Genomic DNA, 27,768 nt, shown 5'->3' with positions numbered 1-27,768 from the left:
TTCATAAAAGTAAATATTTATTTTTTTTTCATTTTATGAATTATATATTAAAATATTTTTAGCCCTGGGGGGGGGGGGGGTCCAGTCCCGCTCGTCCCCCCCCCCCCCCCTAGGCACGCCCCTGCTGGTAGCCATGAGAATTAGACTGACTGCTACATACAGAAAAAACCCCCTTATCTAAACTTTCCAGGGGCAACAAAGTAAACAGTGTAAACTGCGGGAAAGGTCTTCCAGCTCTTTGAACGGCCGACACTTTTATGCACTTAAGTTCTTTTCGCACCTGGTCCGCACTGAACAGATTTTTTTTTATTTTGCAGTTCTTGATAATCGTGTTGGGTGTGCTGACGGAAACACAGTTGTTTTACCAGATAAACTCTGGTACTAATATGATTAACAAACTATGATATTATATTTAGTTTATAGGTAACTGTAAATGTTTTACGCACTTTAAATCTTTCCACTATTTTCAATAATCAACCAGTTCATCTAAACTGATGAAAATACTACTGATATTTAGCACGTGTATTATTTACACAACCATCGCTATAGAAAAGGTCACTATGACATGGCCACAGAACTACTAACTATACCTAGACTTTGACAAATGAACACAGTTTTAATGCAAATATGGTCATAAATTTACCACTAGCTCTTTAATGGTGACTAAAATACGAAACACTACATTTTACTTTAAAACTATACATTCTTTGCGCTTTGTGCATAGAAGATTCACAAAGTAACCTAACCTTCTACCAAACATTTTGAGCGTACTTGTAACACAAAAGTAAACTGTTTTTATGTTGTATATGTAGGGACAATGGTGAATTGTGATAAAACCGAAATAACACCGAAATGCAAGTTATATCATGGAATGAAGCAGCATTTAACCAAAATTTAATTCAGATCATAAAAAAAATATTCTTTTAAGGTTTGAAATTCAAGACAAAAGATCATACCTAAGTGCATGTAACAGAAAACTTAATTTAATTTGTTTTATTGTGCATCTTTCATTGAATCACTTTTAAACCATAAAAGCTCGCCAATTTATTTTTATTGTTCTGATGTATCTGTATTGTATACCAATTTATTACAAATTTTGTATCATAAAAATGTAAGACATAGATTTTAGCTCTATTTTTTTGGAGTAAGTATCGCAAAACAGTTTTTATTAAAATAAAAACAATAACGTTTGCTGGCCATCTGTAGATGTTTTCCTCCTATGGTACCGACGCAGGTGGAAGTCCATACACTGGTAGTGATAACTGTGTTCCTGTATTACATGTAGTGCCCACCACTAAAGTCTACGACTGTTGGTGGGCATGTCACAAATTACAAATAAATAAATAAATAAATAACACCAAAATCTTCTGTTTTAAAAATTAAATTGGACCAAAAGTAAAACCATAATATCTTGTCTCATGAATAGCGGGAAGACAGTAATCTCCAAGAAGTAATTCGAGGGAAAGTATTGCATTACACTAAATACAAGCAAATGTGACCTAAAGAAAATGATGTTGATGTGAGAAAAACATAAAAAATACAGAGAATACAAATATGAGGTTCCACTGTACACCATTTTACAACTCAGTTAAAAGCTCCACAATATCTGACAGATAAGCTTGTAGCATTGGTTCCATAATCATTACAACTCAAGAAATAAGAACTCTTTTACTGCCCAAATTTCACACATCAGTATACAAGCACTGTTATACAGAAATGGCACGTAAAATATGAAATCACCCACTGGAAGAAATATAACATATTTAACTTATCCTTAACTTTTTTAAAGACTCTTATCATTACAATTTTTTTTTTTGTCATGGATGGCATAATGGCTCAGGTATTAACACTTGGGTGTTAAATCAAAAGATGTTGGTTCAATCTCAGTCCTTGAAATAACACATTTGTTTACAATTGGGTGGTTTTCTAAGTGACTTTGGCCCCATTGTAATTTTTTTTGGGTGGGATTGTGTTTGGCTTTCATAAACATAACAATATAAGTACAATTTAAAATTCTACTGGTAAAGATATCTACATACATCACCAAATTGAAAAACACCCTGGAAATCATTTTGCTGTAATGTTTATAAGGTGTGTGCAAATATTATAGGTAGTGGAATCAATGCTGAAAAATTTGGAACGTTCTTTCCTAATTTAATTAAATATCTGTTCAAAAAAGGCATTAGTAAAAAAAAATTGGTTGTATGTAAAGTCGGTTTACGGATGATAGTTTAACGTGACAACGTCATAACAAAGTCAGCCATGCTAAACGCACAGCCACAAGGCAATATTGAAAAATAATTGTTTCAGATGTTATAGATTAATATAGTATTCCACGCACAATATTTGTTTGAATTTCTTTTAACTAGCATATTCTCTGTTGGACTCGAAATATTTACAGGCTCGTGGGCTCATAACTATAATACGGTGTGTGATTTAGTTGATCAAATAATAACTCATGACAAATAATTACCAATGTCAAACTAAATCGTGAAAAGTTTCACACCAGCAATAAATATTTAGTTACACAGCTAAAACAATACTCATACAACACTGTTTAAATATACTGATTTACACTAGTAATTAAAATAATACGTACTTGTAAGAACGCCATTTCCTTGCGAATATACTCCCGTGGCGCGGTGCACAACAATTACCTCGAACCCCGGCCGAGTTCTCTGTACCGTCCGCAACATACCAGAGAGATGCCACGCATGCGTAAACAGGACACATCCGTAGTGGGACAATGTTTCATGCGTGCAGCCAGCGTTCATCGATTTATTAGACATTGCCACGTCAAAAAAAAAATGTGTTAAACGAACATGTGCACAGAGTCGAGCGAGCGAGCCCACCTGCAGCTGCAGCCAGAAGTGCAGCGAGGAGTTGGCCGAGTCTGCCGAGCCGCTGGCGTGGTGCACGAAGTAGCTCGGCCGGCCGAGCCAGTCCGGCCCCGGCTCGGGCTGCCCCGCGGAGAAGCTCCAGCCCGTCAGCCGCACTCCCGCCGCGGGCGACAGGAACACCGCCAGGTTGTCCACCCCTGCAACCCCACGCCAAGCTTCTAGCAGCCCACTCTCATTTCCACCCGTTCATCCTGTAACACTGAGGCATCAAGGCAGAGACCACAAAATAAAATATTCGATCAAAGTATGTTGACGTTCCATTTGAACATACTTTGATCACACTGGTTAACTACCACAGTAAAATCAAATGTCTGCCCGTGATATACACCGTTGTTATTGAATAAAGCGCTTGTTGTTACGTGTAGCCAACTGCAACTGTGGTAAGAATACATATTCCATTTCGATTCTATCGATTCCTTGAACGGAGTATCGTTCCGTTACATATCTGCATGTTGTGCACTATGTCGCAAATGGAAATTCGGGTGCTTTTATTGTTACAAAATTTTTTTCGTTCTTCAGATCGTTCCATGTAGTGAAAGGAACACGTCCGCGTAGCACATACATGTACAGTTTCTCGCTCCTTGGCAAATGTTGGCAACACTACTGCGAACTGCTGTGTTCGTGTGTTGGTTTGGTACCAGTGATTCTGGGCTTTATTTTTGTTTACCTTGACGTAAATTTTCGCACTTTATTGACACGTTCTACAAATAATTTATTCACGTTTGTGATTAAATTTTTGAAATATTTGTGCAATGGCGAGTGGTCGTGAAAGAAACGCTTTAACAGTTGAGCAAAAATGTAATATTTTGAGGCAGTTTGACAACCACGTTGGATCGCGTGTGGCCTTAGCCAAGGCATTGGATATTCCAGTGTCTACATTAAACACAATTGTTCGTAATCGAACATCCATCGAAAATGCTGCAGAACAAAGTGGACCAATGGCCAAAAAAAAATCAAAACTGTGAAGGTGTCCAAATACCAAGAACTGGACAGCTTAGTTAAGGATTGATTTGATGCTACACGGGCAGCAAACATTCCAGTGGACGGCAGGTTGATTCGCGAGAAAGCAACGCAGATTGCGGATCGCTTAGGCGTTGAGTTTACCCCCTCAAATGGTTGGATTGATCGGTTCAAAAAGAGATATAATGTTGTGTACCATACTGTTTGCGGTGAAAGCAAAAGTGTTGATCTGGAAACAGTTGAACAATGGAAAAACACTTTGCCAGATGTGTTGAAGGGTTATCACCCTAAGGACATATTTAATGCCTATGTGACCAGTCAAGTTGTTAAATGTTAGGCCTATAACATATTTTTACTTAAGTTTTGAGATTGCCATTAACTACTCAAGTTAATTGCAAACAAAAATAATACCTATAGTTATTGTTGTAAAACTTTATTACAGCAAGCGTTGACTTGAATTATACATATCTTCATGAAGTTTTTAGTAAATTTTACTTTCCCCTCAATTACACTTTCCCCCGAATAACACCATTTTCAGTTTTCCCCTTGAAAAGTATAATTCAGGGGTTCCACTGTAGATTAAAGAACATAATTTAATACTCTATGACAATCTCTCTCAGAATTTGTGTGCTGAAAAGTGGAAATGTTGAAACAATGTGAATGTACTTTTCAAACAACATGATTTTTTAATTGCTAAGTTTGTTGAAGCTCAGTAAGGACTCCAGAAAAATTGACAAGGATAAAATTATTCCAAAGATATGTTAAATTTACACAAACATATGCTTTTAAACTGTGATTATGTAGTTGGATGATATCAGTTACTAATGAACCAATGGAAACAGGTAAGATTCAAAAGGCAAAAATTTTTTTTTTCCAGCATTGCAAAATGTAAATGCACTCTGTAAATAGTTACCAAAATTATTAAGCCCACCTCATTTTAACACTTTATTTAAACTTTTTACTAAGTTTAAGGTAAAAACAATTTCCAAAAAGTGCAACTGTAGCACAAAAGCTCGAGCTCACTCAAAGCTCGAGAACTTTAAGTAGGCTCGCTCGAAGAAAAATTCTCAGGCTCGCAGACCTCTAATAAATTGTTTAGTTAAAACACCTCAGCAGTGCGTATCCAAGCATCACGAACTGCGCCTTTAGGCTGCGTCTGCCGCCAGTCAGTGACGTGGCTGTCTGCCGCCGGGCTGTGGTATCTCCCTTGAATTTGTTGTTCTCACAAATATTTCCAACAGATATTCACAAAATATAAAATAATAGGCGTAAAGTCATGCAAAAGTGTCTGTAACTATTTATCACTTGCGGGACTTTATAAACACCTACCGTGTTTTATCGCAGAATCGTCGTACGCGCGTAATCGTCGCAACCATATTTTAGGCAGTCAAAATTGGGATAAAAAAACTTTTCGCGTAAACGTCGCATGATGTTTTTGGTCCCGCTAGTAGATGCCGAATGCTTTGTTTAGGTATCGTTTCCGTATAAAACGATGTATTTTAAAGTAGAAATCTAATATTTATTCGGTCATTACCACTTACTTAATAAATTAACGGATAAATAGGACGTTGTATGGCGTGTAAATTTTCTTATAAAGACGTTTTTAGAAGTTATTTCCTTTATCTGATCGTCTGCGTCGCCGCGGTGTAGGTGTAATCTAAAATTTAATTTCGGTCATTACCACTTATTTATTTAATAAACGGAAATACAAAGTTGTCTGACGTGTAAATTTTCTTTTAAAGACGTTTTTAAACGGTATTTCCTTTATCTGATTGTCTGCGTTACTGCGGCGTACGGCTTATAAAAATGTAGCCAGCACATCATTCATGTTTGGTTATGTTGCTTCCCGTATAGAACGCACGTAGTCGAATATCGATATCTCGCCGATTGGATGCAACGCGCGCTCTCTGTCAGGTGCCGAGTTAACTACATTTGATAGCCCGCATTCTTTCATGGCAAGTGTGTACTACGACACGTTAGTTCACGTCAGATTCAAGTGGCTTGCGTTCGCGTTAGAGTTTTTAATATTGAAGAAAGGTTTTTGTTTAAGGAATTATTAATATAGATTGTTTGGCGTGCTCTTGTATACTCCGCCTTTTATTTAAATTAACGTACTTTCCATGAACGGGTTTTGTTTTTATGAATAACTTTACCTAAGAAAAAAATTTTTTCCGCACAATGGTCGCACCCCTACTTTTCAAACTTGATTTTAGAATAAAATCTGCGACGATTATGAGAGAAAACACGGTATATTACGCTTGGTGAATATCAGCTGAAGATATTTGTGACAGAACAACAAATGTAAAAGCGGTATCGTGCTAATATTACGGCAATAGCCCTTAAATAATAGTAAATGCAAAAGAATAAAAAATAATAATAAAATTTCATGTGAGTGCTAATTTTAATAACGAACATTCTTAAGGCTGAACTGTTATCAAATGTAAAAATGCCTTGCAGGGATCTGAGACCTACTCTAGAGTGATATATTGTTTCTCTAACTGATGTAGTGCTGGCTCAAAGCACTGGAGGTTGGCAACAATGGCGACGAGATCAGTGTTGGCGCACCTTTAGCAGTGAAGGCAAGTCTCCGCGAGGTGACGGACTCCGCCGACCGCCCCGTCAGCTGCAGAGCGACCGGGCTGTGGAAGACGGGCGCTGCAGCGGGGACCCAGTAGCTCCTGGACCTGGGGCACACACTCGCGCTCGGCTCTCGACACGTCTACTCGCTCTGTCACCTAACAGCATAGCGTTGCGTTTTGAGGAACTAACTGAGACACTCCCCTATTTAGAACAAATTATTTGTAATTACTATAATTGTATGCTTAAAATGAGGATTACTGGTTTTAATATTTTATCGTATTGAATTCATTTGAACAAAAACAAACATGAATATTGATCCAAGGGGATTATGAATTTATTAACAAAATTTTCCTAGCTCACGTTTATTTAACATGACTATACGAAGCTGTTTAGGTCCACAAATTCACTGTAAATACACATGAGCAGAGATATATCAGACATGTTCATTCCCCAGTCACTTCCACTTAGTGGTTCTCTGATGCCAAACAGAATATGAACTGCTCTCTGGACTGGAATCAAGTGTTGGTTCAGTCACGCTGTGCTCCGCTAGAGTTAGCCAGGGTCGTTGGTTGCTTCGCAGCTCGCAATGACCAAGCAACGAAGAACCCTAACATACAAACACACTTTAGGTTTCTGCGAATACCATTTTTTTATCTGAATTGAATAGAATTTTTTTTAAAAATCTATGGTGTTATAAAAAATCAAATTTTGTCATTAAAATCATTAAAAATTAAAACACATGTAGGATAATAATAAGCAAGATTACACGGAACAGCTTAAACATTTCATGGTATGATACTAGAAATGTGTACATAAAACAGTTCTACATATGTATATTGCAACTAAAATATTCACTAAGTTCCTTAGATCATAGAAAGTTATAAATATGAAACTTATAAGTACAGCTTAAAAAAATTTTAAACTTCAATGTCTAAAAGCTAAACATTTTTAATAATAACATAAATAAAAAAATTCTAAATTCAATATGCAATGTTAAAAGCCCGAAAGAAAAATATAAATTTCCTTGTGATGTTTCTCTGTAGGCCTTTATCCACATTTTATGGTAACAGTTATAGACTGCTTTTATTTACTATGACAAAATATATAAATAGAATCTAAATTAATATTTTTACTTAGTACAGTAGAACCTCGTTAATCCGTGATGCGCTAATCCGGGAATCGGATAATCCGGGACGATTTAAAAGAGAAGAAAAAAAAAAGAAGTAAAAATTGTCAGCGCTTAAAATTAACGTCACGCGGGCCGGCGGCCGGCAAACACTGCAACGCTGTTTGTACCGACCCTTTGTGTCGCCCCCCTTTCAGCTGTCACATTTGTCACTCTTCAAACTTGAGGGGGATGTCCTGACTTCTGCTTCCCGTCTCCCGTTTGTTTGAATGTTGTTTCACGTGCTGCCGAGTTACTTTCCGCCCGCCAGCACCAACAAATTTTGCTGTTATTTCACTTTTATCGCTATTCACCACATAATCTTGCCTCTTTGATAGTAACTGGTGTTCGTGTATGTGGTGGTATGGCACGGCCACTCACAGCATGGGCACCATCCGCGCCCAGTACACGGGCAGCGCGCAGTACAGGTGGCGCGCGCAGTCCTCCGACACGGTGGCCGCGCCTCCCAGCTCCGGGACCAGGCCGCGCAGCGTGCGCACGTTGTGCCGGTCGAGCGGGAACAGCCAGTAGCCGCTGCCGTGGTGCGTCACCTCCCCGTCCGCGCCCGACACCGTGCGCTCTGCGTGCTGCGACACACAGGAGGCCCGGGTTCCAGTGCGACACTCACGCGTCCTGTCACTGGAACAACAGCACTGAGGCAGGGAAGACAACATTTTTACTTCAACCTGAAACAATTTTGCATTGAAAATACACAATTTTCGGCGGGGATTTTTTTAAAAAATACGTTGAAGTGAAAAATACGTTATTGTGAGGTACGTTGGTACCGGTATTATACTGTACTGTGATTTCAGAAAACTACGGGAAACAAAAACTCAGGATGGCAAAACTAGGATTCGGGATCCATTCAAGTGTTTCATCACTGCACCGACTTTTCGGAGCAGTGAACTGAAAACAAACATGCACGTGGAAGCAGAAGGTGACTTGACTCACGAAGAGCATGACTCTCTGCGGCGTGGGGCGGTCGCGCCCCTCGCGGAAGGGGAAGCCAATGGGAGTGAAGGCCGCCAGCACCAGCGTCAGCAGGAACAAGGCGACCAGTCCGGCCGCGACCTTGGCCCGACCTCTCACCAGCAATACCATGGGCACCTGCGGTAGTTCACCACCGAGTCTACAGATACCTCGTCAGCCAATCTCAGGACATTTTATTAATTTCCTTAAAAAAAAAATTTACATCACAGGGTGGTTTTTATATTCAAAAATAAGCAAAAAAAACATGGAGCATATTTAATACCAAACATATATACTATTCTATAAAAAGTAACTATTTTTAAGAAAGGCACAACATTTTTAGAGATAATTTGAGATGAATTACACATGAATTAGTGGACATTCTTCAAGCACGAGTAATACATCGACTTACGCTACCCTGTCTTATGCGAACCCGAAGTGACACGATTTTTAAATCTTCTCGTCGATTCATTTGTCTTTTGTTTTAACATCTCGCGACTCTTGATCCCAATCCCTCCAAACTATTGTTCAACTTACGACATGTTTCACACGGAGGAAATTTTTGATCAGAAGAAAAAACTTAGATCCATCAGAGGACTTTGTTAGATTTTATGCAGTCTTCTATATCAAAATATCAGTTTAAGTTTTTGGAATTCATAATAATAAAAAATTTGTTGTATTATCTAAGATTTTATTACTCTTTTTTTTTTAAATTATGTTTTTTTAAATTTTGGTTCCAATTAAACATAATTTGTAGGTATGTATTTACATGCAAAATTGTACCCCAAGTATTGCTTAACTTTTTGAGTATTATTCATAAATCAATAAAAATTTGGATTTCACAAAACTCTACAAAATTCAAGTTTGTACGATTCGGAGAAAACCTATTTTTTAATGATTTATGAATGATATACAAAAAAAATTTGTAATACATGTCAAAGGCTACACAAATGACTAATTTAAAAAAACATACAACATGATTAATTGCTATTAGTTAGGGCTGTAAACTTCGTTACGACCTTAAGAATTCTGAATGCAAAAAAAGTTCACCATTAATTGCACCATATAAAACAAAAATTCCAGTAAAGACCAGTATCCAAAAGCATGGTAGTAGAGAGAACTTTTACAAGAACACAAAATCATAAAATCAGAATCAAAGAGATGGGAAATTGACCCATCCCTACTCTTATTTCAAGTAGAATGGACATAAAAATTCCTTTAAGTTTCTAAAAACCATTAAATGAATACTGGTTACATCTATAAAACATTTTATAACAACTAGCTGCTGTACCCAGCATTGCCCGGGCTGAACACAGGGTGATAGCGCTACATGACAGTGTGGTAGACATAGAGAAATGACACACAATTGCTGTTTGTGTGTCTATGGTCTATGATTTTTTGTTTACCCATGGTGATTGGGTGAACGGTTTGGATGCTGATATGCTGCAGCGCTACCTAGCGGCAAGTTACAAAAAAAAATGGATAGCATAAAAATCTTTCACAAGGAAAAAAGCACTTGGATGTGCCAACTTTCATGGTGATCTGCCAAACTGTGTCTGAGTTTATCGAAGTCATACATACATATCAACATCCAAATTTATATAGGTAGCAGGGTCTCCACAGTTAGTACTTTCGTACTAGATCTAGTACTTTTATAACTTTTTTAATGGTTTAGTACAGATCTAGTACATTTTTCTTTAATATAATAATATTATTGTAACTCCAATATGTTTTATTATTAAGCGTAATTATTTTTAAAAAAAACTATGGAATGTATGTGTGTGTGGTGTGATATATAAGTTCGAGCATTGAAATGTCATAATAACTTCCTAAATTGTTAAAAACCATAACAAATTATAATTTAGTACTTTTTTCTCGCCTAAGTTGGTACGAAATATTTTTTCCTTGTGGACACCCTGATAGGCAGATTAACAATAGTACAATAGTCATATTATGAATTTGTGTATTTAAAACAGTGAGCAAAAACAGGAAATGATGAAAGTAATGCAATAGCTTGATAGCTTGTATGTATATATCTGGTCTACATTTTAGAATTAACCTAACCTAACCTAACCTAACCCAACCTAACCTAACCTAACCTAACCTAACCTAACCTAACCTAACCTAACGCACCACGTAGCTGCAGGACACGGCGCAGGTGAGCGCGGCCAGCAGCGCGATCAAGAGGTCCGGGTTCCTGTCGGGGCCGATGCGCGCGGTGATGGGGATGAACAGCCCGAACGCCAGCTGCGTCAGGTACATCGTGAACGGGACCGGGACGAGCGAGCTGGCGAAGTAGGCGGCCAGCCACGTCTCCACTGGGAACCAGAACAGCAAGCAAGCTTTCGGGATACAAGTTCTGGGTGTGGAACAACCATCTGTATGGATCTAACACACAAAAACCTACAAAATAAGTACCTGAAAAGATATTGCAAATGTATCATAATCAGTTAAATTAAATACAATACAAAACAACATAAAACTTTAAAACTTAAAATTCCCCACGAAAATTGTGAATATGTTACACTTAAATACCGCCCGCCACTTCAACTCAAAAATGTTTCCATTGCTGTATTACATAACGTAAGGTGTCAAAAGTTAACTTTAAGCTGCATAATTTCTATGGTAGAACAAGGCAAATTTTCAGAAAGAATTTTCCACATTTTGTATTTTAAGTTGGTAAAATTGTGAATACAAAATACAATGTTCGATTGTCAATGAAAATTACTTTTCATTTAAAATATTCAGAACACTATTTGTAAACCTACAATAATTATTTATACGTGGATCCATAAATTTTTAACTGTTATAACTTACGTTAGTAAAAAGTAAATGAATGTTCCGGTGGTTAAACACACCAATATGGTAGCACCTGCAGTTTGTATGATTTTTTACCAACCAGATGCTGGTCCGATACTTACCGTCTGTGGCTACTAACAAGCATCTGAGAGAAGAGAAATACTGTTGCGAAAAAAAAAAAAAAAAGACAACCACTGAGACAGATGGTAAAGTGAGATAAAGGCAGGGGCGCAACAACAGGGCTGGGGGGGGGGGAGGGGGAGAAAAGTATTTTGCCGCCTCGCCGCCCTAACCCCCCCCCCTCTCTGAAACCTTGAAGTGGGATCAAACGGGGGCAAAGAAAGTGCTGTGTGATCAATTTTTAGATAACGAAACTGTTAAAATAGCACCATTTTTCCACCTTGAAATACAAATTTTCCCGGGGGAGGACCCCCAGACCCACCCCCTTCTTCAATAGGGAGGGGATCGATGATTCTTTATAAAAAGGTATATCCCCCCCCCCCCCCCCCATTTTGGAAATTTATTTGTTGCGCCCCTGGATACAGGCACATACATGTTAAGAAAACAAAACAGGGAAAAAGTGAGGAACCGGGAACACGATTGCAATAGAGAAAAGCAAGACGCGGGTTGAACCCGGAGGACATGGCATGGGAGGAGACACGAAGCGACGAGCGAGGCAGAGGCACCTGACTTGCGGGCGGGCAGCGCGGCCAGGGCGAGGCCGGCGAGGGAGGGGACCGCCACCAGCAGCAGCGGCACGAAGCCCGAGCGCACGCCAAGCGCCGTGCAGGCCAGCAGCAGCAGCGACCACGCCAGCTGCGCGCCGCAGCAGCACACCAGGGCCTGCGCGGCCGTGCTCACGCCCGCCTGCGGGCGGAGTCCTGCCGTCATGCCTCAGGCTCTCGCACGCACTGCCTACTACGTTATGAAACCAGTTCCAGCTTAGGGCTCATACAGACACACAGGTTATACTGCAATTCTCCCTTTACTGATAGCAAAATAAATGATGATACTCTTGGCTCAAGAATTACAAAGACTTGTATAGTTTGGGCCAAATGTCTACGGTGCTGGGCTATATATAATTTAATGGAAACAAATACAGTAGAACCATGATTTTGCGAACACGGATTTAACGAAAACAGCGATTAAACGTAAAGGTTTTCAGGCACCATCAAAAAACACCAATTTATTAAAATAATAATATAGATTTCCAAAAAATTGAAAGTAAATTGTAACGGAAACTTATTAAAAAAATACACTCTGTGGTGTCAGTAATAGAATTGAGGTACTATATATTAATATGTGCCTTTGCATCATCTGTCCAAACATGAAAAAATTAAATAAAAAATTGTTCAAATTGCTTAAAAACTCCGGGCGCTGTAACTGAATTGCGTAGGTGCGTGCCATTGCGCGCGCCTGGATAGATAGACTGTCCGCGACACATGACGTCATGAAGGGTTTCTTTGTCCGCATCCCCCTCCCCCTCACCATCCTTGGCTTGACTCACCACGTTATCTTCCAAACATGCCCGCATAGTAACAGTGCTAGCCAATAATCACACGTTTCCAAATATTCCCTTTCCCATCCTCCAGGTTTTTTCAACTTGTGACCACGTCACACCAATACGCCATTATCATTATTCTCAGTAAGAGCGTTGTGCACGGTGTTTAGTTTTGGAATACATTTTTAATAAGTGCTGTTCGGACTTCGATTTTTTGTTTTTCTTCATGTATTTTGACTACAGATTGCGATTGGAATTGACAACACTGCCTGTTGACGACCTGCTTAGCTTATTTATTGGTACATGACTTTATTTACTGTTTTTGGATAACGGCTTTGTTACGTTTTTTTGACGATTCGTTTAAGTTACTGGTATTAGAACTGGACAAAACTGGGACACGGGCGATGGAGCTTTTATTTTTTTCCGCTAAGCTCGCGTCTATTGGCTGGCTGCTGATGGAAGGTCACGAGTCTGGGCGGAGCGTTGAGTGAGTTAATACTGCGCATGCGCAGCTCAGCAAACAAAGAGAGCCAGCCGGCGGATACGCCGCGCCGTAACAACAGCTGACAGAGTATAATTAATTAGTTAATTACCTTTCTCCGCGTACGGCGCGCCTGTCTGAGATAGCACGGTAGCACAAGATATCGGCGTCGACCCTGTCTACGATATGGAAACGTAGGGACGCGATTATGAGTGCGGGGGTCTTTGAAAATCGGTAAATCGGTAAATCGGATTTAATGAAACATCGATTTAGAGTAAACATTTTCGGTAACCATAGGACTTCGTTAAATCGGCGTTCTACTGTAGCTGGGAACGGGCCGACATAGTCAAACAGTAGGCGGAGCCTTACGGAACCAAACAGCGGCACCTGGGCACGGCCCGGCCACTCACCAACTGTTATCGTAACGTGGCCGGTGCGTGATCTACGTGGTGCACCGCACGGAACTGAGCACGCACCTTGAAGCGCGCCCGGTGCCAGTCGAGCGCGAGCGGCGGCAGGGCGGCGCCGGCCAGCGCGGGCAGGTAGTACAGGCCGAACACCAGGCTGGTGTGCGTGAACCAGCTCATGGAGGCGTGCAGGGAGTCCAGCGCGAGCGCCACGGCCGCGGCGGCCACCGCGCCCAGGCCCCAGCCGGCCGCCGCCGCCGCGCAGCCCAGCCCCAGCTGCACGGCGCGCTCCCGGTCGCTCCTGCCTGGCACCGCGCCGGCACTTCCCAGCTCAACAATACAATACTAGCTACACGAGAACTGGCATTTGGACTTCGAGGCGGGATTCCATCAGGAAAGATAGTGGACTTTCGTGGTCGGGAGCAACTCCACTGAAATTATGTCAACTTACCGTATTTACTCGTGTATAGCGCGCACCACGATTTTTGCAACAAATTCCAAAGAAAAAAAAATGTTTCTCATAAATAAATTTTAATAAAATTTTGTGGTACCTGTTAAGTAATTACTTATGAAACAAATGATTATTTACATTGATGTGTGGTGATGTGTCAGGAAAATACTTAAATTAAATACTCTTCCACCTGAAAGCGAAACTTTTGTGGCACACTGTACCATCTGAAACGACACGGGGCAAGCTAAACTCTGTTGTGTAGACGGAAGATAATGAAGCGCTGTATCGTCACAACTGGTACGAGGGCGGGAGGGAGGCAGGCAGGAACGGGACTATGACCATCAAGTAACCTTGACAGTTGACAGGACTAAACACCACCCCGCCTCAACCCCTCAACTTTTTTTTTTCTGTGTATAGCGCGCATCCTTGATTTTATTCCTTTACTTGAGGGAAAAAAGGGCTCGCTATACACGAGTATATACGGTATATGCAGAAAAAAAAAATTTACTTAACATGTCTCTCAAAAATATCTCATCCAGCCCATAAACCATTAGGAGTCGAAATGATTTCAAATTAAAAAAATATATATTGATACAAAAGGAAAAATAATAAGTAACACATAATGGAAATAAAAAAACAAACATCTTATTCTCTACTCATTTCCCACAATTTACTTTTGATCATACATGATGAGATGACCAAATGCAAAAACTTAGAACTGCTCCGATGTTTATGGAAAAAAAAACAGAAATTTATGGCTTAAAAATTTGAAACCAAGATGGAGTCCTTCAGTTTCTTTGTTAAAAATTGAGTTTTGTGTCGTTTCGAATGTGATGATGCGTTTGGCAACATTTTTCATTGCTGCTTTTGTGAAGTTCATTTTCAAACATAACCTAACAACATGGCAAAGATGTTTACGTTTGTCAAAAGTAAAATTATATTATTAAAAATATATCTGATCTCAATAAGTACTTTATTGAGTCTGATTTTTTTCTTCACATCATTAACGAATGAAGGTTGAATTACGTTTCAGAGATGTTTTTGTGATATCTTTGTGCTTTGTCTGGTCAATAAATGTGCAAAGTTGTGGTTTGTTAACGTGACATAGATTGTGATGGAAACGTAAGAATATAATGTGGTTATAATATAAAAATTAGTTTGCCAGAAATTTTTACGATCAAACAAAATTGGTTTTCTTGAAGTATTATCCCAAGGAGAAAAATAATTTTCCCAAAATTTGGGAATGGTCTCTTTCCTGACTTTTAACCCGAGTTTAGAGTTTTTTCACTCTTCCAAAAATACAGTTAAAAATAAAATACGGAAACTAAACTATAGACCCACTCTTAGCGTAGTTTTAAATGCTTTGTTATGTTATAATTTAACGTTTTATAAGCAACACTTAAAATGGTGTGTGTTGAAAAACTGAACCAAAGTCCTCACATTTACTAGTAAATAAAAATTCAAAAATACAAATCAGAAAGTTTGTTTTTTCCTGAATGGATTGAGAGTGGTAGAAGGCAATGAAGACCAGAGAAATATTATAAATGATCAAGTGCTTAAAATTACAAGGTAATGAAAACCTTTCATAGAGTTTTATAAACAAAAATAGGAAGAAAAAAATGTGTATAACTCGGTACATGTGATAGAAACAAAACTTCTTTTGCAATTCAAACCTCTACTCTTTAAGTACATATATCGGAAGAAGTAAAATGGCAGAGAGAGAGAGAGAGAGAAATAGAGAAAGAAGACAATTTTCTAAAAAATAATACGGCATGGGTTATTTGGCTTTCATTTCTTTTTCAAGTATTTAAGAATCTAACCTTTTTTGTACTCATAATATATTTGATTAAAATAAAAATAAATTAAAAAACATGAATTAAAATTAATTATTATGACCCACTTAAAAAATAACTGCTAGGATATTTTATAGACTTTCGCAACTAAAGAGTTTTTCAATATTCAGTTGGATTTATGTAATACTGCAAAATATTACAACATATTTAAATATGTGGATATATATTATGTTGTAAAAAAAGCATCCAAGTCTGGAGTACAAAAACCCAAGGAACCACGAGCCCAGAGAGAGGGTTTTGAGTAATTGAAATGTTATTTTCTAGGCGGGAGATATTCTTGAAAGGGTTTAGAGTAATTGAAATGTTATTTTCTAGGCGGGAGATATTCTTGAAAGGGTTTAGAGTAATTGAAATGTTATTTTCTAGGTGGGAGATATTCTTGAAAGGGTTTAGAGTAATTGAAATGTTATTTTCTAGGCGGGAGATATTCTTGAAAGGGTTTAGAGTAATTGAAATGTTATTTTCTAGGCGGGAGATATTCTTGAAAGGGTTTAGAGTAATTGAAATGTTATTTTCTAGGTGGGAGAGTTTCTTGAAAGGGTTTAGAGTAATTGAAATGTTATTTTCTAGGTGGGAGAGTTTCTTGAAAGGGTTTAGAGTAATTGAAATGTTATTTTCTAGGTGGGAGATATTCTTGAAAGGGTTTAGAGTAATTGAAATGTTATTTTCTAGGTGGGAGATATTCTTGAAAGGGTTTAGAGTAATTGAAATGTTATTTTCTAGGCGGGAGATATTCTTGAAAGGGTTTAGAGTAATTGAAATGTTATTTTCTAGGTGGGAGAGTTTCTTGAAAGGGTTTAGAGTAATTGAAATGTTATTTTCTAGGTGGGAGAGTTTCTTGAAAGGGTTTAGAGTAATTGAAATGTTGAAAGGTGGCGTGGCTACCTGGCAGTGCAAAGCGCACGGAAAGGTACGCGGAGCAGGCGGACAGCGCGACGGCCAGCAGGTTGAGCGCGACGGAGAGCCGCTCCGAGTAGCACACCATGAACAGGCCCAGCACGTCGAAGTAGACGGCGCGGCCGGCGGCCTGCCCCCCCGGGCCACGCAGCGCGGGCGCCGAGGCCACGGCCCGCGCCAGCGCCAAGAGGTTGTCGCCCGAGTGCTGCAGCGCGCCGCGCGGTACCGCCTCCGCGCCGTCGTGCCGCGTGTGGTACACGTAGCCGTTCATCGCGTGCGCAAAGTCCAGACCTTCGCCGTCGACACACACAGACACCGTCCACCGCAATCAAGATCAGTGGGAACACAGAAATTTATGTTTTCACTTTACAACTCTGTTGGGGCTTCTGTTTCTCCCCTGCAGAAGCACAGGCAACTAAGACCTCCATGAAGTGATCAGATAATTATTTTTAAATACAGAATACAGTGGAGTCTTCACTAACTGTTATTGTAGACTGCAGCAACCTCAGATAAACAAAATCTTGGATAACACGGAGACTGAGAAGACTGAGTAAGCCTTCTCTAGGGTTTTGGGTGGCCTTCATCGCAAACGCGTCATGCTCGTGCGTTGAGGATTGTGGGGTCCAATCCCAGCATCTCGGGAATACCTAAATTTACAACTTCGTAAAGCAATGAGTGGCGACCCAAGTATACTACAATCCTGGATGGATATCTCAATGCAGAGCTGTGTGATGCAGAACCCAAGCGCTCTGTGCCAGCGTGGAGGCCTACCTGGGACGTGTCCGAAGTCCCTGAACACCCTGAAGTCCGTGTCTGAGGGCACCAGTCCGCTCTGGAAGATGTCTTCAGCCAGCACCAGTCCGTGCGGGTGTGGCACAGACTCCGCGTACAACTGTGGCACAAGTAAAAATAAACAATGCTGCAAACTGCAACCAATAAGGTATTTAATTACTGAAATCATTTTCAGAAATGTTAAAATTTTTTATGCCAAAAGGCTGACTAGGAGTGTAGCTTGCCAACTAAACATGTCCATGACTCATTAAGGACTTAAACCCAGAACTCCTCTACCAAAGAAACACTTCAAACTCCACCACGGCTTGAGGTATTCATCATCACAACCTTCATCTAACGAAACATCTTTAACAGATTAAATATTTGATGAAAATGGCTGATTACTTTTGAAAAGCGTTTAATTTTCTCTTTTAAAGGGGGATGAAACAATAAAAAATTACTTAAGTTCAGAATACTTAACTAATATTGTTATGCAAAAATAACAACATTAGTTCTGAACTATAATATAGGTTATAAACTGCAACTTGGAGGCTAAACACTTATAAATTTTGGCTCAATTAATTTTGTTTCTGCATATCCATGTCACATACCACATTTCCTTACTTCCTCGCTCCATGCTGTTAGTTGCTCTTGCTGCTCCTTACCTTCCTTTTCTCCCCACAAATTACAAAAATCATAATCAGAACCAACTGGTAAATTTCTCGATTCAGTGAAAAATTGGAAACCATTCCACTCTTTGAAAGATTTGTGCAATGGGAGTGCATGACTTGATGTAAGTTTTTGGACATACGCCATTGCTAAGAACTTTTTCTGTTGAAGAAAAACTAAAAAATAAAAACTAAATTTTGCATTTTTTTTTTGTCTTTTTTGGGTTTTATTTATTTATTTCTTTATTTTTTATATTTTTTAGTTTTTCTTCAACAGAAAAAGTTCTTAGCAATGGCGTATGTCCAAAAACTTACATCAAGTCATTCCACTCTACTGTTCTGGGACAGTGACCTTGACGAGCCAGGAGTGCTGCGGCCCGGCCTGGAAGAGTATCTCGCGCCCGCCCGTGCCGCACGCCTCCAGGTTGATGAAGGCACGCACCGAGCCCGCCCACTCGTGCTGCGTTATGAAGCCGTGCGACGCCTGCAACACAGCGTCAACACAGGGTCATTATAGACGGCGAGGGAGATGAATGGAAGAAACTGGTGGGGAAACAGGAGTTCCTCGAGATAACCCACCAGGTTACGGCTCACTTCTGATAAAGCCTGAGAGAGATCTAGCTGGGAATCAAACCCGGATCACCTTGATGGGAAATGAGCTTTTGTATTTGACCACGAAACACCATACCCCTTGTGAAAAACCAAAATAATATTAAATATGATACAATGGAAATACTACTTCTGCAAGTGTAAAAATAATATTGACATAGGGATAAACTTGCAACATACAACTATTCTTAAAAAAGAATCAAAATGCTGTAAGAATGACATTGCAGATTGCTAAGCAAATTTGGTTTCAAATAACCATGGAAAGCACGCAGGCACTATAACACAATTTTGTTTTTTAATATAAAATAACAATATGATTACTTTGCTCCACGTCTAAATAGTTACTATATGCAACAAAGTTGCCATCTTGGTGCGCATTGTGTAATTAAGAGTTTGCTAACTTTGTTTAGGAACACAAGTGTCGTTGAGAAGAAGCTATGATGACAGGACAATTCACACTGGCTTGCGACACTAATTGGGAAACATTAAAAAAATAATTCACAAACATAATGCACAGTACCAGAACCAAATGTTTTGAAGCAAGCATGATAATTTTCTAAAAACTGACTGATTTTAATATTTTCTTTAGATTAAAATAAAAATGTAGGCCCTATTATAAAAATAATATGCTTAGCAATATTGAGCCAAGAACAGCTCCAAGACAAGTAAACTGGAACATTTATCTTATATACCTAAGGAAAATTTAAGAACCCAGCCTTACCCGTGAGAGTGAATTAATTACATAATGTGCCCGGCATGGTCGCACAGCCGGCGCTGCCGGGCGGTGGAGCCGTTCTACACGGCCCAAGCCACGTCGACACTTGACTAGATGGCTTGCTCGACACCACTATCTCGTCGTCATGTTACATATATGCAGCTATTATATTGACACATGACGTTGGAACATTTTCGAATAGTCAATCTCGAGGAGTCCAACTATTCCAGATAAGGTGGTACCAGAACCTGTCCTGATCACCGTGAGGTGCAGTGAGGTAATGCATTCGTGAGGGGATCGGCGGGGAAAGAAAGGACACCTCGGGACAACCCACAGGCTCCCTGGAACTTCCACCAGATCTCACTCCGCTGGATCGCCTCGGTAGTACCGGTGGCCGCGCACGGGAGCTACCTTGAGCGGTGCCTCCTCCGCGCCGTTGAACAGGAAGATGACGTCGCTGGGCAGCGGCGTGCCGGAGCGCGACAGTACGCGCAGCACTTCCAGCATGACGGCACAGCTCAGCGCGTCGTCGCTGGCTCCTGGCAGCACAGACATCACACTGTCATGCACAGATCACCGATTCAGAGCTCACAGCTTCACGAGTCATACATGGCTTCTGGGATCGAACCAACAAACCTTTACCATATGAACATGACGCCTTAGCAGTCACTGTCACCGAGGATCCTGAACACACCTGGAGAAACATTACACTTTAAACACAGCACAGTTGGGCACACAAATAAATCAGGATTTATACACCAATGTTGCACACCACATGTTCGCTTTCAATTTGAAAATTATTTAGTGTGCAAATATTTTATGAGTTAGTATTTGTTTAAAGAAAATATTTCCTTAAAATGATATTAATTTCAAAAATGTTTCTACCTCAATTTACAAATTATAGCTACGAAAGCAAAGGTTTAAATTGACAAACTAAACAACTTTTCTTTCAAGTTATTGCAAATTATTCAAATAAAAAATCATTTAACTAAAACACCAAAATGTTATACTAAGAAAGCTGTTAAGAATAATACCTCAACATGTTCAAAAAAATTTTCAATTTACTTTTTACAAGCTCAGAAATCACCCAAAATTATTAGGCCAACCGGTGACCAGATATTTTTTATGCTTACAACAAAAATTTAGTTTTACAAATTTTGTGTTCATTTTTTTACACATAAATTCATTGCAGTCAAATAATAAATTTCTCCGTACCATGGCCACAGATAGCTGGTATTTCATCAACTAAATCAAATAACTTATTAAGCAAACATTACTAGCACGATATCCATTATGTGTATGTTACAAAACTCTACTAACAATATGCAGTTAGACTTGCTTTTCTAGGCTGTTATGGCAATCATCTTTATGAGTGACTTCACAAGTTTAAAAAAGAAATAGTTACTTCAATGCAGTTGTTCGGAATTTTATAAATAGAATTATCACTCTCAGACACACAGCATCTTCTGAGAACCTAAATGAAGTAATTTTGTTATTATATGAAATATTCATTATACATATGTGCATTAAATATATTACTATATTAATATTTGCATTTAAACCCTTAAAAAATATAGCAAAACAGTAAATTTTGCTGGGATGGCATAGTATAGAGTTTATGTTGCTAGACTATATCCAGAGGCTTAAAGCACCCGCCTAGTCAGGGGTGTGTCTGCATTAGTGAGTTGGGATGATACTGTGACGTTCACTGGTGTTTCCAGCGTGGAATATCCTCTAAAATGCAAGGTTTTGAACTGACGTGCCATCTTCTTGTCGTGCTTAGGGCAACTGCGATATCGGAAGGTAACCATAAATTTATATTGTGGAGAAATTAAGTTAAACGTGTAGTACAAGTCTTTAAAGAAATTTCAAGAATATGTTCCGGGAGTTTCACGTCTAAATATTTCTGTGGAAACACGTGTTTTAGTTATTTTTACTCTCAAAAAATAATAATTAAAAACATAACCACCCATCTGCCTTCAGAGTATTCTTAATTGCTTTTCGGGTATCTGAAGCAGTATTCAAATGACGTGGTTTTTCTTCTGGAGCCCTGCACACCACGTGTGTGCCCTGGTAGGCAAGTCATTGCGGAGTGTGAGGAAGTGGCCAGGGAAAGCCACTCACCCGGGCTCTTGGGGACGGAGTCAAAGTGGCAGTTGATGAGCAGGCTGCTGCTGGAGTTGGTCGCCGAGTGCAGGCGCGCCACCACGTTCTGCACGCGGGAGTAGGAGTTGACAAAGGTGGCGAGGCGATACGCCCCGCTGGCCCTCTGCACGTCGAGGGACAGGCGCTGGCTCGGGTGGGCCTGCTGGCGGATGAAGCCCACCTCCCTCGCCAGCAGGTCCACGGCCAGCACCTCGTTCTCGTAGCTGCCCGTGGGGCGCGGGCCGAGCGATGCCAGCTGGACCAGGTGCCCCCACGCCCGGTCCGCCACGAACACCCCGGGCCGGGCCGCCTCGTCCTCCAGGGACAGCGGGGCGGGGAGGCCCCCCGTCAGCACGCCCACCGCCAGGAACACCCCCCACGCGCCCAGCAGCGCCAGGGCGGCCGAGCGCGCGGGCAGGCCGGTGCGCGGCGCGGCACGCTTGCCAGCCCCGCGGTCCCGGGAGTCCCGCGCCGTGCTGCCGGGCTCCTCCAGGCGCACGCGGTGGCGCACGCTCGAGCCTCCCTGCGACCACGTGCCACGCGCGGGCTCAGTGAGCATCCATCATGACTGCATGCCACAGCTATACCACTGAAGCTATAATACATGCAGTTCCTAGCTTACAAAACTGTAAAATATAATATACTTTATAAACTCTGTGGTGGATCCAGAAGCTCATTAAAAAAACTAAAGAGAGTCTTGCACTTAGATGGTGTACACCCCAGATATTTTCCTAAGGCGGGCTTTTTAACTAATTGTTCATGATCATATTTAAACAAATAATTTTAATTTTGCAAAAAACTGTAAATAATATTTGAAAGTTAAAAAGTATGCAATTTTTCATCAATGTTTTTTCTTATGACGTTATCACGTAAAATTATCATCAGTAAACCGACTTTACAGACAAAACACCCCCCCCCCCCTTTTTTTTTATTTACTTTCTAACCTGTTTTAAAATAATTCACTCAGAGGACACTGAGATACTTAGGTAGTTTACCATTTTAACTTGTGATTAGGTTAGGTTACATATTACAAATACTTTGATGTGAAAATGGTTACTTGGGTTAAGTTAGGTTAGGTTAGGCATTTTAAAAATCCTTTATAATAGTGTGGACAATTAGGATGGATTAGCGACATTCAAAATACCTTAAAATAGTGTGGACGTTTCGTTAGGTTATGTTAGTTACATACTACTAATACTATAAATGTGAAAGTTTGGATGATTGAATGTTTAGTTATACAATCATACCTGAACCGCTAAAGAAATTTGGCACAGAGCTAGCTCATATCCTGGATACACATAGGCTACATTTAATCTGGGTTGTAAAATCAACCAAACTACCTAGTTTTTTTTAATTTAACCCTTTTTTTTTTCTTAGATAAGTTATTTTGGTTCTCAGCATGTACAAACGAAAGCCATACAACATCCTGCTTTCTGCCACTCATGTTGAACCAGTACAGTTATAACATTAAAGAACTGAAGTCCAGCAAATCTGACTGGGACTTCACCAAAGAAAGGGTATTTCCTGACAGGAAGAGGATTTTCCATAGAAGGGGGATTTGCAGGACAGTCAGAGATAGCCCAAAAAATAGGATTTTTTTTTTTAAATAATAAATTTATTTATTTCCTCTTTTTTTTTAACACTTTTGACTACAGTTTACTTATTAATTTAATTTTAGAAGAGTATTTAGCTGGGTATAATTTACAACTTATTCAGGTAATTTGAATTATAAGATCTTGATTACTATATAATTATTTGTTCCCATAAATCACAAGAAACAATATTGGGAAACTATTGTAATTGGAGTGTAATTAGACTTTTCTTAAAAATTTATTAAGATATATTTAATAATACATTAAAAAAATCTTTTGGTTTTTATAAAAATCCACTCTATTTAAACTGTGGTTTTAACCGTGTTTTAAACCAAATCAGCCAACCCTGAATATAATTATGAAATTCCATCTCTATGGGAGTGAAAAAGGGGTAAATTGAATTTCATAACAGTACATTATAGGAGGTAAGTCATAGACAAACAAACAGTGAGTGTGTATCATTTCTCTAAGTCCGCCACACTGTCATATAGAATAGTAAATTCTGGCAACTTTCTATAATTCTCCTTGACGAGATCCGTCCGCTTAGTGAAGCTCAAGGCGGCTAGCGAACTAATGGCATGAATAACGTTTAGTTTTGCCTTGAATTTGAAACGTGCTATCATGAGGTGTGTCTGTCACATCTTGCCCAGGGCTTGCCAGCCTCCCCACGAACTGGGGCTGAAGGTTGGAGTCCTGGTTTTGCTGACGTGTGACCTTGATGCACTGAGATTGTGCAACGATATCAAGCTGCACATCGCAGAGCTGTATAAAGGAGACTATTCTCACTGTAGCAGCTGAAGGAGAGAGTGTGTTAATTACCCACAACCCAATAATTAGCCATTACAATTTAAGAGGCTGCAATTCACACTTAGTTAGCATTTACAATGACAATTAATGAGCAAACATAGGAAGTGGTAGGAATCCATTTTGGCACTCCTGTGTCTCACATGGTCAGATTTTTTTGGGTGTTCAAAAGTATTGTGTGCCCAAAACTTGTACATACTTACTGTCAGGATAAATCATAAAATGTTATCCTCAGAAGTATATTTCATTCAATTACTTATAGGTGTCTTTTTTTATTACCTATTCATTTTCCCACTTTATTCATTCCTTCTGGATTCAATTCTGAAGTCCACGCAGACAAAAGTGCGGGCAAAATCTTGTTATGAAAAAAGATACCTAATTGATAATAAAAATATAAAAAAAGCTTATGCCTAATGACTTTAGTAAATATCAATCTTAAACAGTTCTGTTATGAATTAAATCTTTTGTACACCTGACAATTTATTGTGTCCATTTCTTCAGTGAAAATGTTTGGAATAAATCATATATTTTTTTTTAAAAATGGTAAAATATCAGCAATATCTGGTTATTGCACAAGTGAAGCAGTGCTTTATTGTCTAGTTAAAAATACTGTAGAATCGTTTGAACAATTGGTTTGGAATTATTCGACAAACTTTAGCTACTTAAGCTAACCATCCATCGTTACTATTTTATAGAATTTTTTATATAGCTAACAACCCAGTCACACAGTTAAAAGTTTATCTATTGTTGGTAACCTAACCTATAATTCACACAATTTTAAGTAGGTATTTTAAATGTCACTAATCTAACCTAACCTCATCAAAGTTCCACAATAATATAAAGTATTTAAAATGTAACCAACAAACACACCATTCTCACGATTGTACGTCATTTTTAATATACCTAAGACAACATAACCATTCTTTAAAATGGAAATTAACTGGTAAACTACTTGAAGTATCATAATTGGAAAACATGCCAAGAAATTAAGAAAAAAACAATATTAATTACAGTTTTTACGGCAAAGTACCTGTCCTTCATAATTACCATAATATTATTTGGAAGTTGAGTGAAGAATTAAATGCAAGTAGTATGAATGTAACTATACCATTTTATGAATATTGGTTTGAAATTATTCCAAATGCAACCAAGCCTAAAAGAAACATCACCAACATACCATTACTTTAAGGAAACCATTTAATGCTACACCGGCTTTAAATGTTTTCTGGATAAATTATTATTATGTAAACAAACATGCAACACCTTTCAAAGGTTGTAAACTATCGTTGGACGTTAAACTTCGGCCAAGAATTCTCTGCGTTGGTTCGCGTAAATAAAAGCGTTGCAAGTTAGCGGCAATAATGGTGGTGCTAAAAGCAAGGCTACGAATTCTTTACATTTTACTTAGCTAAATTACTATATTTTAAACCTTTACGATAGAATGATCCATTTTAATGAAATAAAATAATCCTGGCTAATTGCGAGTGCAGTGTAGCCATTCTAGGGATGCACATTCCTTATGTGTTGTTTGTACATTTGAATGTGCTGCAGTTAAAAATTTTAAAATAAAAACACAAAATATCATGGGTTGTTAGAACCATATAGGTAAATAGACGAAATAATAAAATGGTTTCGAATAATTAAATGAAATAGGTACTTTAAACTCTTTACTCGATATGTAAATACAAATGTCTGCCCTCTTTGTGCAGCAACATACATACGCGAACATAAATATTGAAATAACAGCTGTCTGACAATCGGTTAGTTCAATGTAATTTATTATAGTTTTTCAAATATTAAGTATCAAACTAGATATCAATACTGTGTCAACTCTAAACTTATTAACGCTCAGGAATTTATATTGGTCACATTTACACACAAACAGTTATTAGCAAAGTTTTAAATCTTACATAAAAAAAATCAAATATCCTACTGCACAACAATGTTATTTATACACAAATTTAGTCTTATGTTCGTTCCGGCTAGGAAAGATCAGTAGTGAGCACAAAATATCGAGTATCCATACTTTACTGCAATGTTTTTAGAGACAAATGTAATTATCTCACACTTAAACAAATTCTCGTCTCAAATTAATGATGAAGTTTAGTTTTCAGACATTCTGTTTTAAACTATGACGTTGCCATCATGTAACTGCTTTCCCTATATTGGTAATGCATAGGTAGAGATAGGGACTTACACAGGGCTTCGCTTAATTCACGATTCACATCTAATTACAACACATTTATGTGTTGCCCTATTTCTCTAACTGAGATTAACTCTGTATTTCTCCCTAATCATCATATTTGTGATGGATGCTAACTTTTGCTAGCTATTTCACGCAGATAATCGTAGCGCTCCTCTGCTGCATACACATAAGCGAAATGGCCGTTTTAGAAAGAAGGTTTAAACAGTTTAAAAATTACGTATTTCAAAATGCGCACGCCTATTGGTGCGCTTCTCCACTGACGTCATATCGCCACATGCAGCAAACAAAAAATAGTAAATAATATTATAAAAATTGTAGAATACCAAGATTTTAAAATTAAAAATTACTGGGATTTATTTTGTGTATAACAAAATAGTAAATAATAAGTTTGCTACCCGTCTCATTACTACCAAAGGGGATTCGGCAATTACTTTTAAAATAAATACCAAATAGCAAAGAGTAAATTTTAATATAGAGACACTTTTATAGTTCCAAAGCACCCTATCAACAGGAAAAATTTATATTATTAAATTTCAACAACGTAGTATAAACAAACAGATTAAAAATTCAACTGTGTTCCATTTTGGCACAGTTTATGATAGCAGGATGCATTTATTTAAATGGCATAGTGCTAGCAGTGTAGCTAGAATTATTAAGCTGGGGTATTAATAAAATAAAAAGAGCATGTAATTATAAGTCTATGCACACGACCTAGGTGAAATAGCTTCAAATTTTAATTAATATTTGATAATTTTAGCCAACGATTTTTCCGATTAAACAAACAGAATTCTGTGTTTGTAAATTAATATTTTAATTATGTACCTATAAGAAAATCACTTAACATAAAAAAAATGGAAAAAATAATAATACTGATTTTAATGCTGGTCAGCTGACAATTAGCTTTTCTCACTGTCAAGAAATATTATTATTATTTTTGCTGAACTGCTAGGAATGTACGGGGCTTCAGTTAAGACAAAATATTTGCAAAGAAAAAAAAAATTTAATTTTTTAAAATTAATTTTCATGAATATCCCACAAACTTATTGTGGTACATATTCACTTAACAAAATTCATAGTCTTTATAGTTATAAATTTATTTTGTTATAAAATGTTGACTTCAAAATTTTTAGTTGTCAATTACGTACTATTTTTATATGTCGTTTTAATAGCTGGAAGCCCTTTGACGGTTCCCAAAAAAACAGGGGCAGTCCTAATTTTTAATCTTGGAAGGGGTGAAAGCTGGGGATTTTTTGGGTGGAATGGATTACCTCTCAGTTTTTAGGAAGTACAAAATT

The 27,768-nt window shown here is 38.6% G+C and overlaps 1 protein-coding gene across 5 annotated transcripts in view; it reads right to left on the bottom strand.

Annotated features, from left to right (window-relative positions):
• Positions 1–25,534, bottom strand: part of LOC134540182 (endoplasmic reticulum metallopeptidase 1-like) — a 36,713-nt gene extending 11,179 nt beyond the window's left edge. The window contains exons 1-13 of one of the 5 annotated variants that reach the window (XM_063382748.1): positions 25,376–25,440; positions 21,851–22,394; positions 20,138–20,265; positions 18,755–18,886; positions 17,735–17,855; positions 16,952–17,254; positions 13,832–14,067; positions 12,060–12,240; positions 10,708–10,892; positions 8,557–8,712; positions 7,987–8,192; positions 6,426–6,544; positions 2,853–3,037 (exon numbers count right to left, since the gene is read on the bottom strand). In XM_063382748.1, coding sequence (XP_063238818.1) covers positions 2,853–3,037; positions 6,426–6,544; positions 7,987–8,192; positions 8,557–8,712; positions 10,708–10,892; positions 12,060–12,240; positions 13,832–14,067; positions 16,952–17,254; positions 17,735–17,855; positions 18,755–18,886; positions 20,138–20,265; positions 21,851–22,394; positions 25,376–25,378 — 2,499 coding nt within the window. In that variant the 5' untranslated portion in view covers positions 25,379–25,440. Of the gene's footprint in view, positions 1–218; positions 3,038–6,425; positions 6,545–7,986; positions 8,193–8,556; positions 8,713–10,707; positions 10,893–12,059; positions 12,241–13,831; positions 14,068–16,951; positions 17,255–17,734; positions 17,856–18,754; positions 18,887–20,137; positions 20,266–21,850; positions 22,395–25,314 lie in introns of those variants that run through there. The other 4 variants (XM_063382746.1, XM_063382745.1, XM_063382747.1 and 1 more) reach the window with 4 other exon arrangements.
• Between the last annotated feature and the right edge of the window lie 2,234 nt (positions 25,535–27,768).

This window comes from Bacillus rossius, chromosome 16 (assembly GCF_032445375.1).
Source record: "Bacillus rossius redtenbacheri isolate Brsri chromosome 16, Brsri_v3, whole genome shotgun sequence".
NCBI lineage: Eukaryota > Metazoa > Arthropoda > Insecta > Phasmatodea > Bacillidae > Bacillus > Bacillus rossius.
Note: the sequence above shows the minus strand (reverse complement) of the source record. Positions and strands in the feature narration are given on the sequence as shown.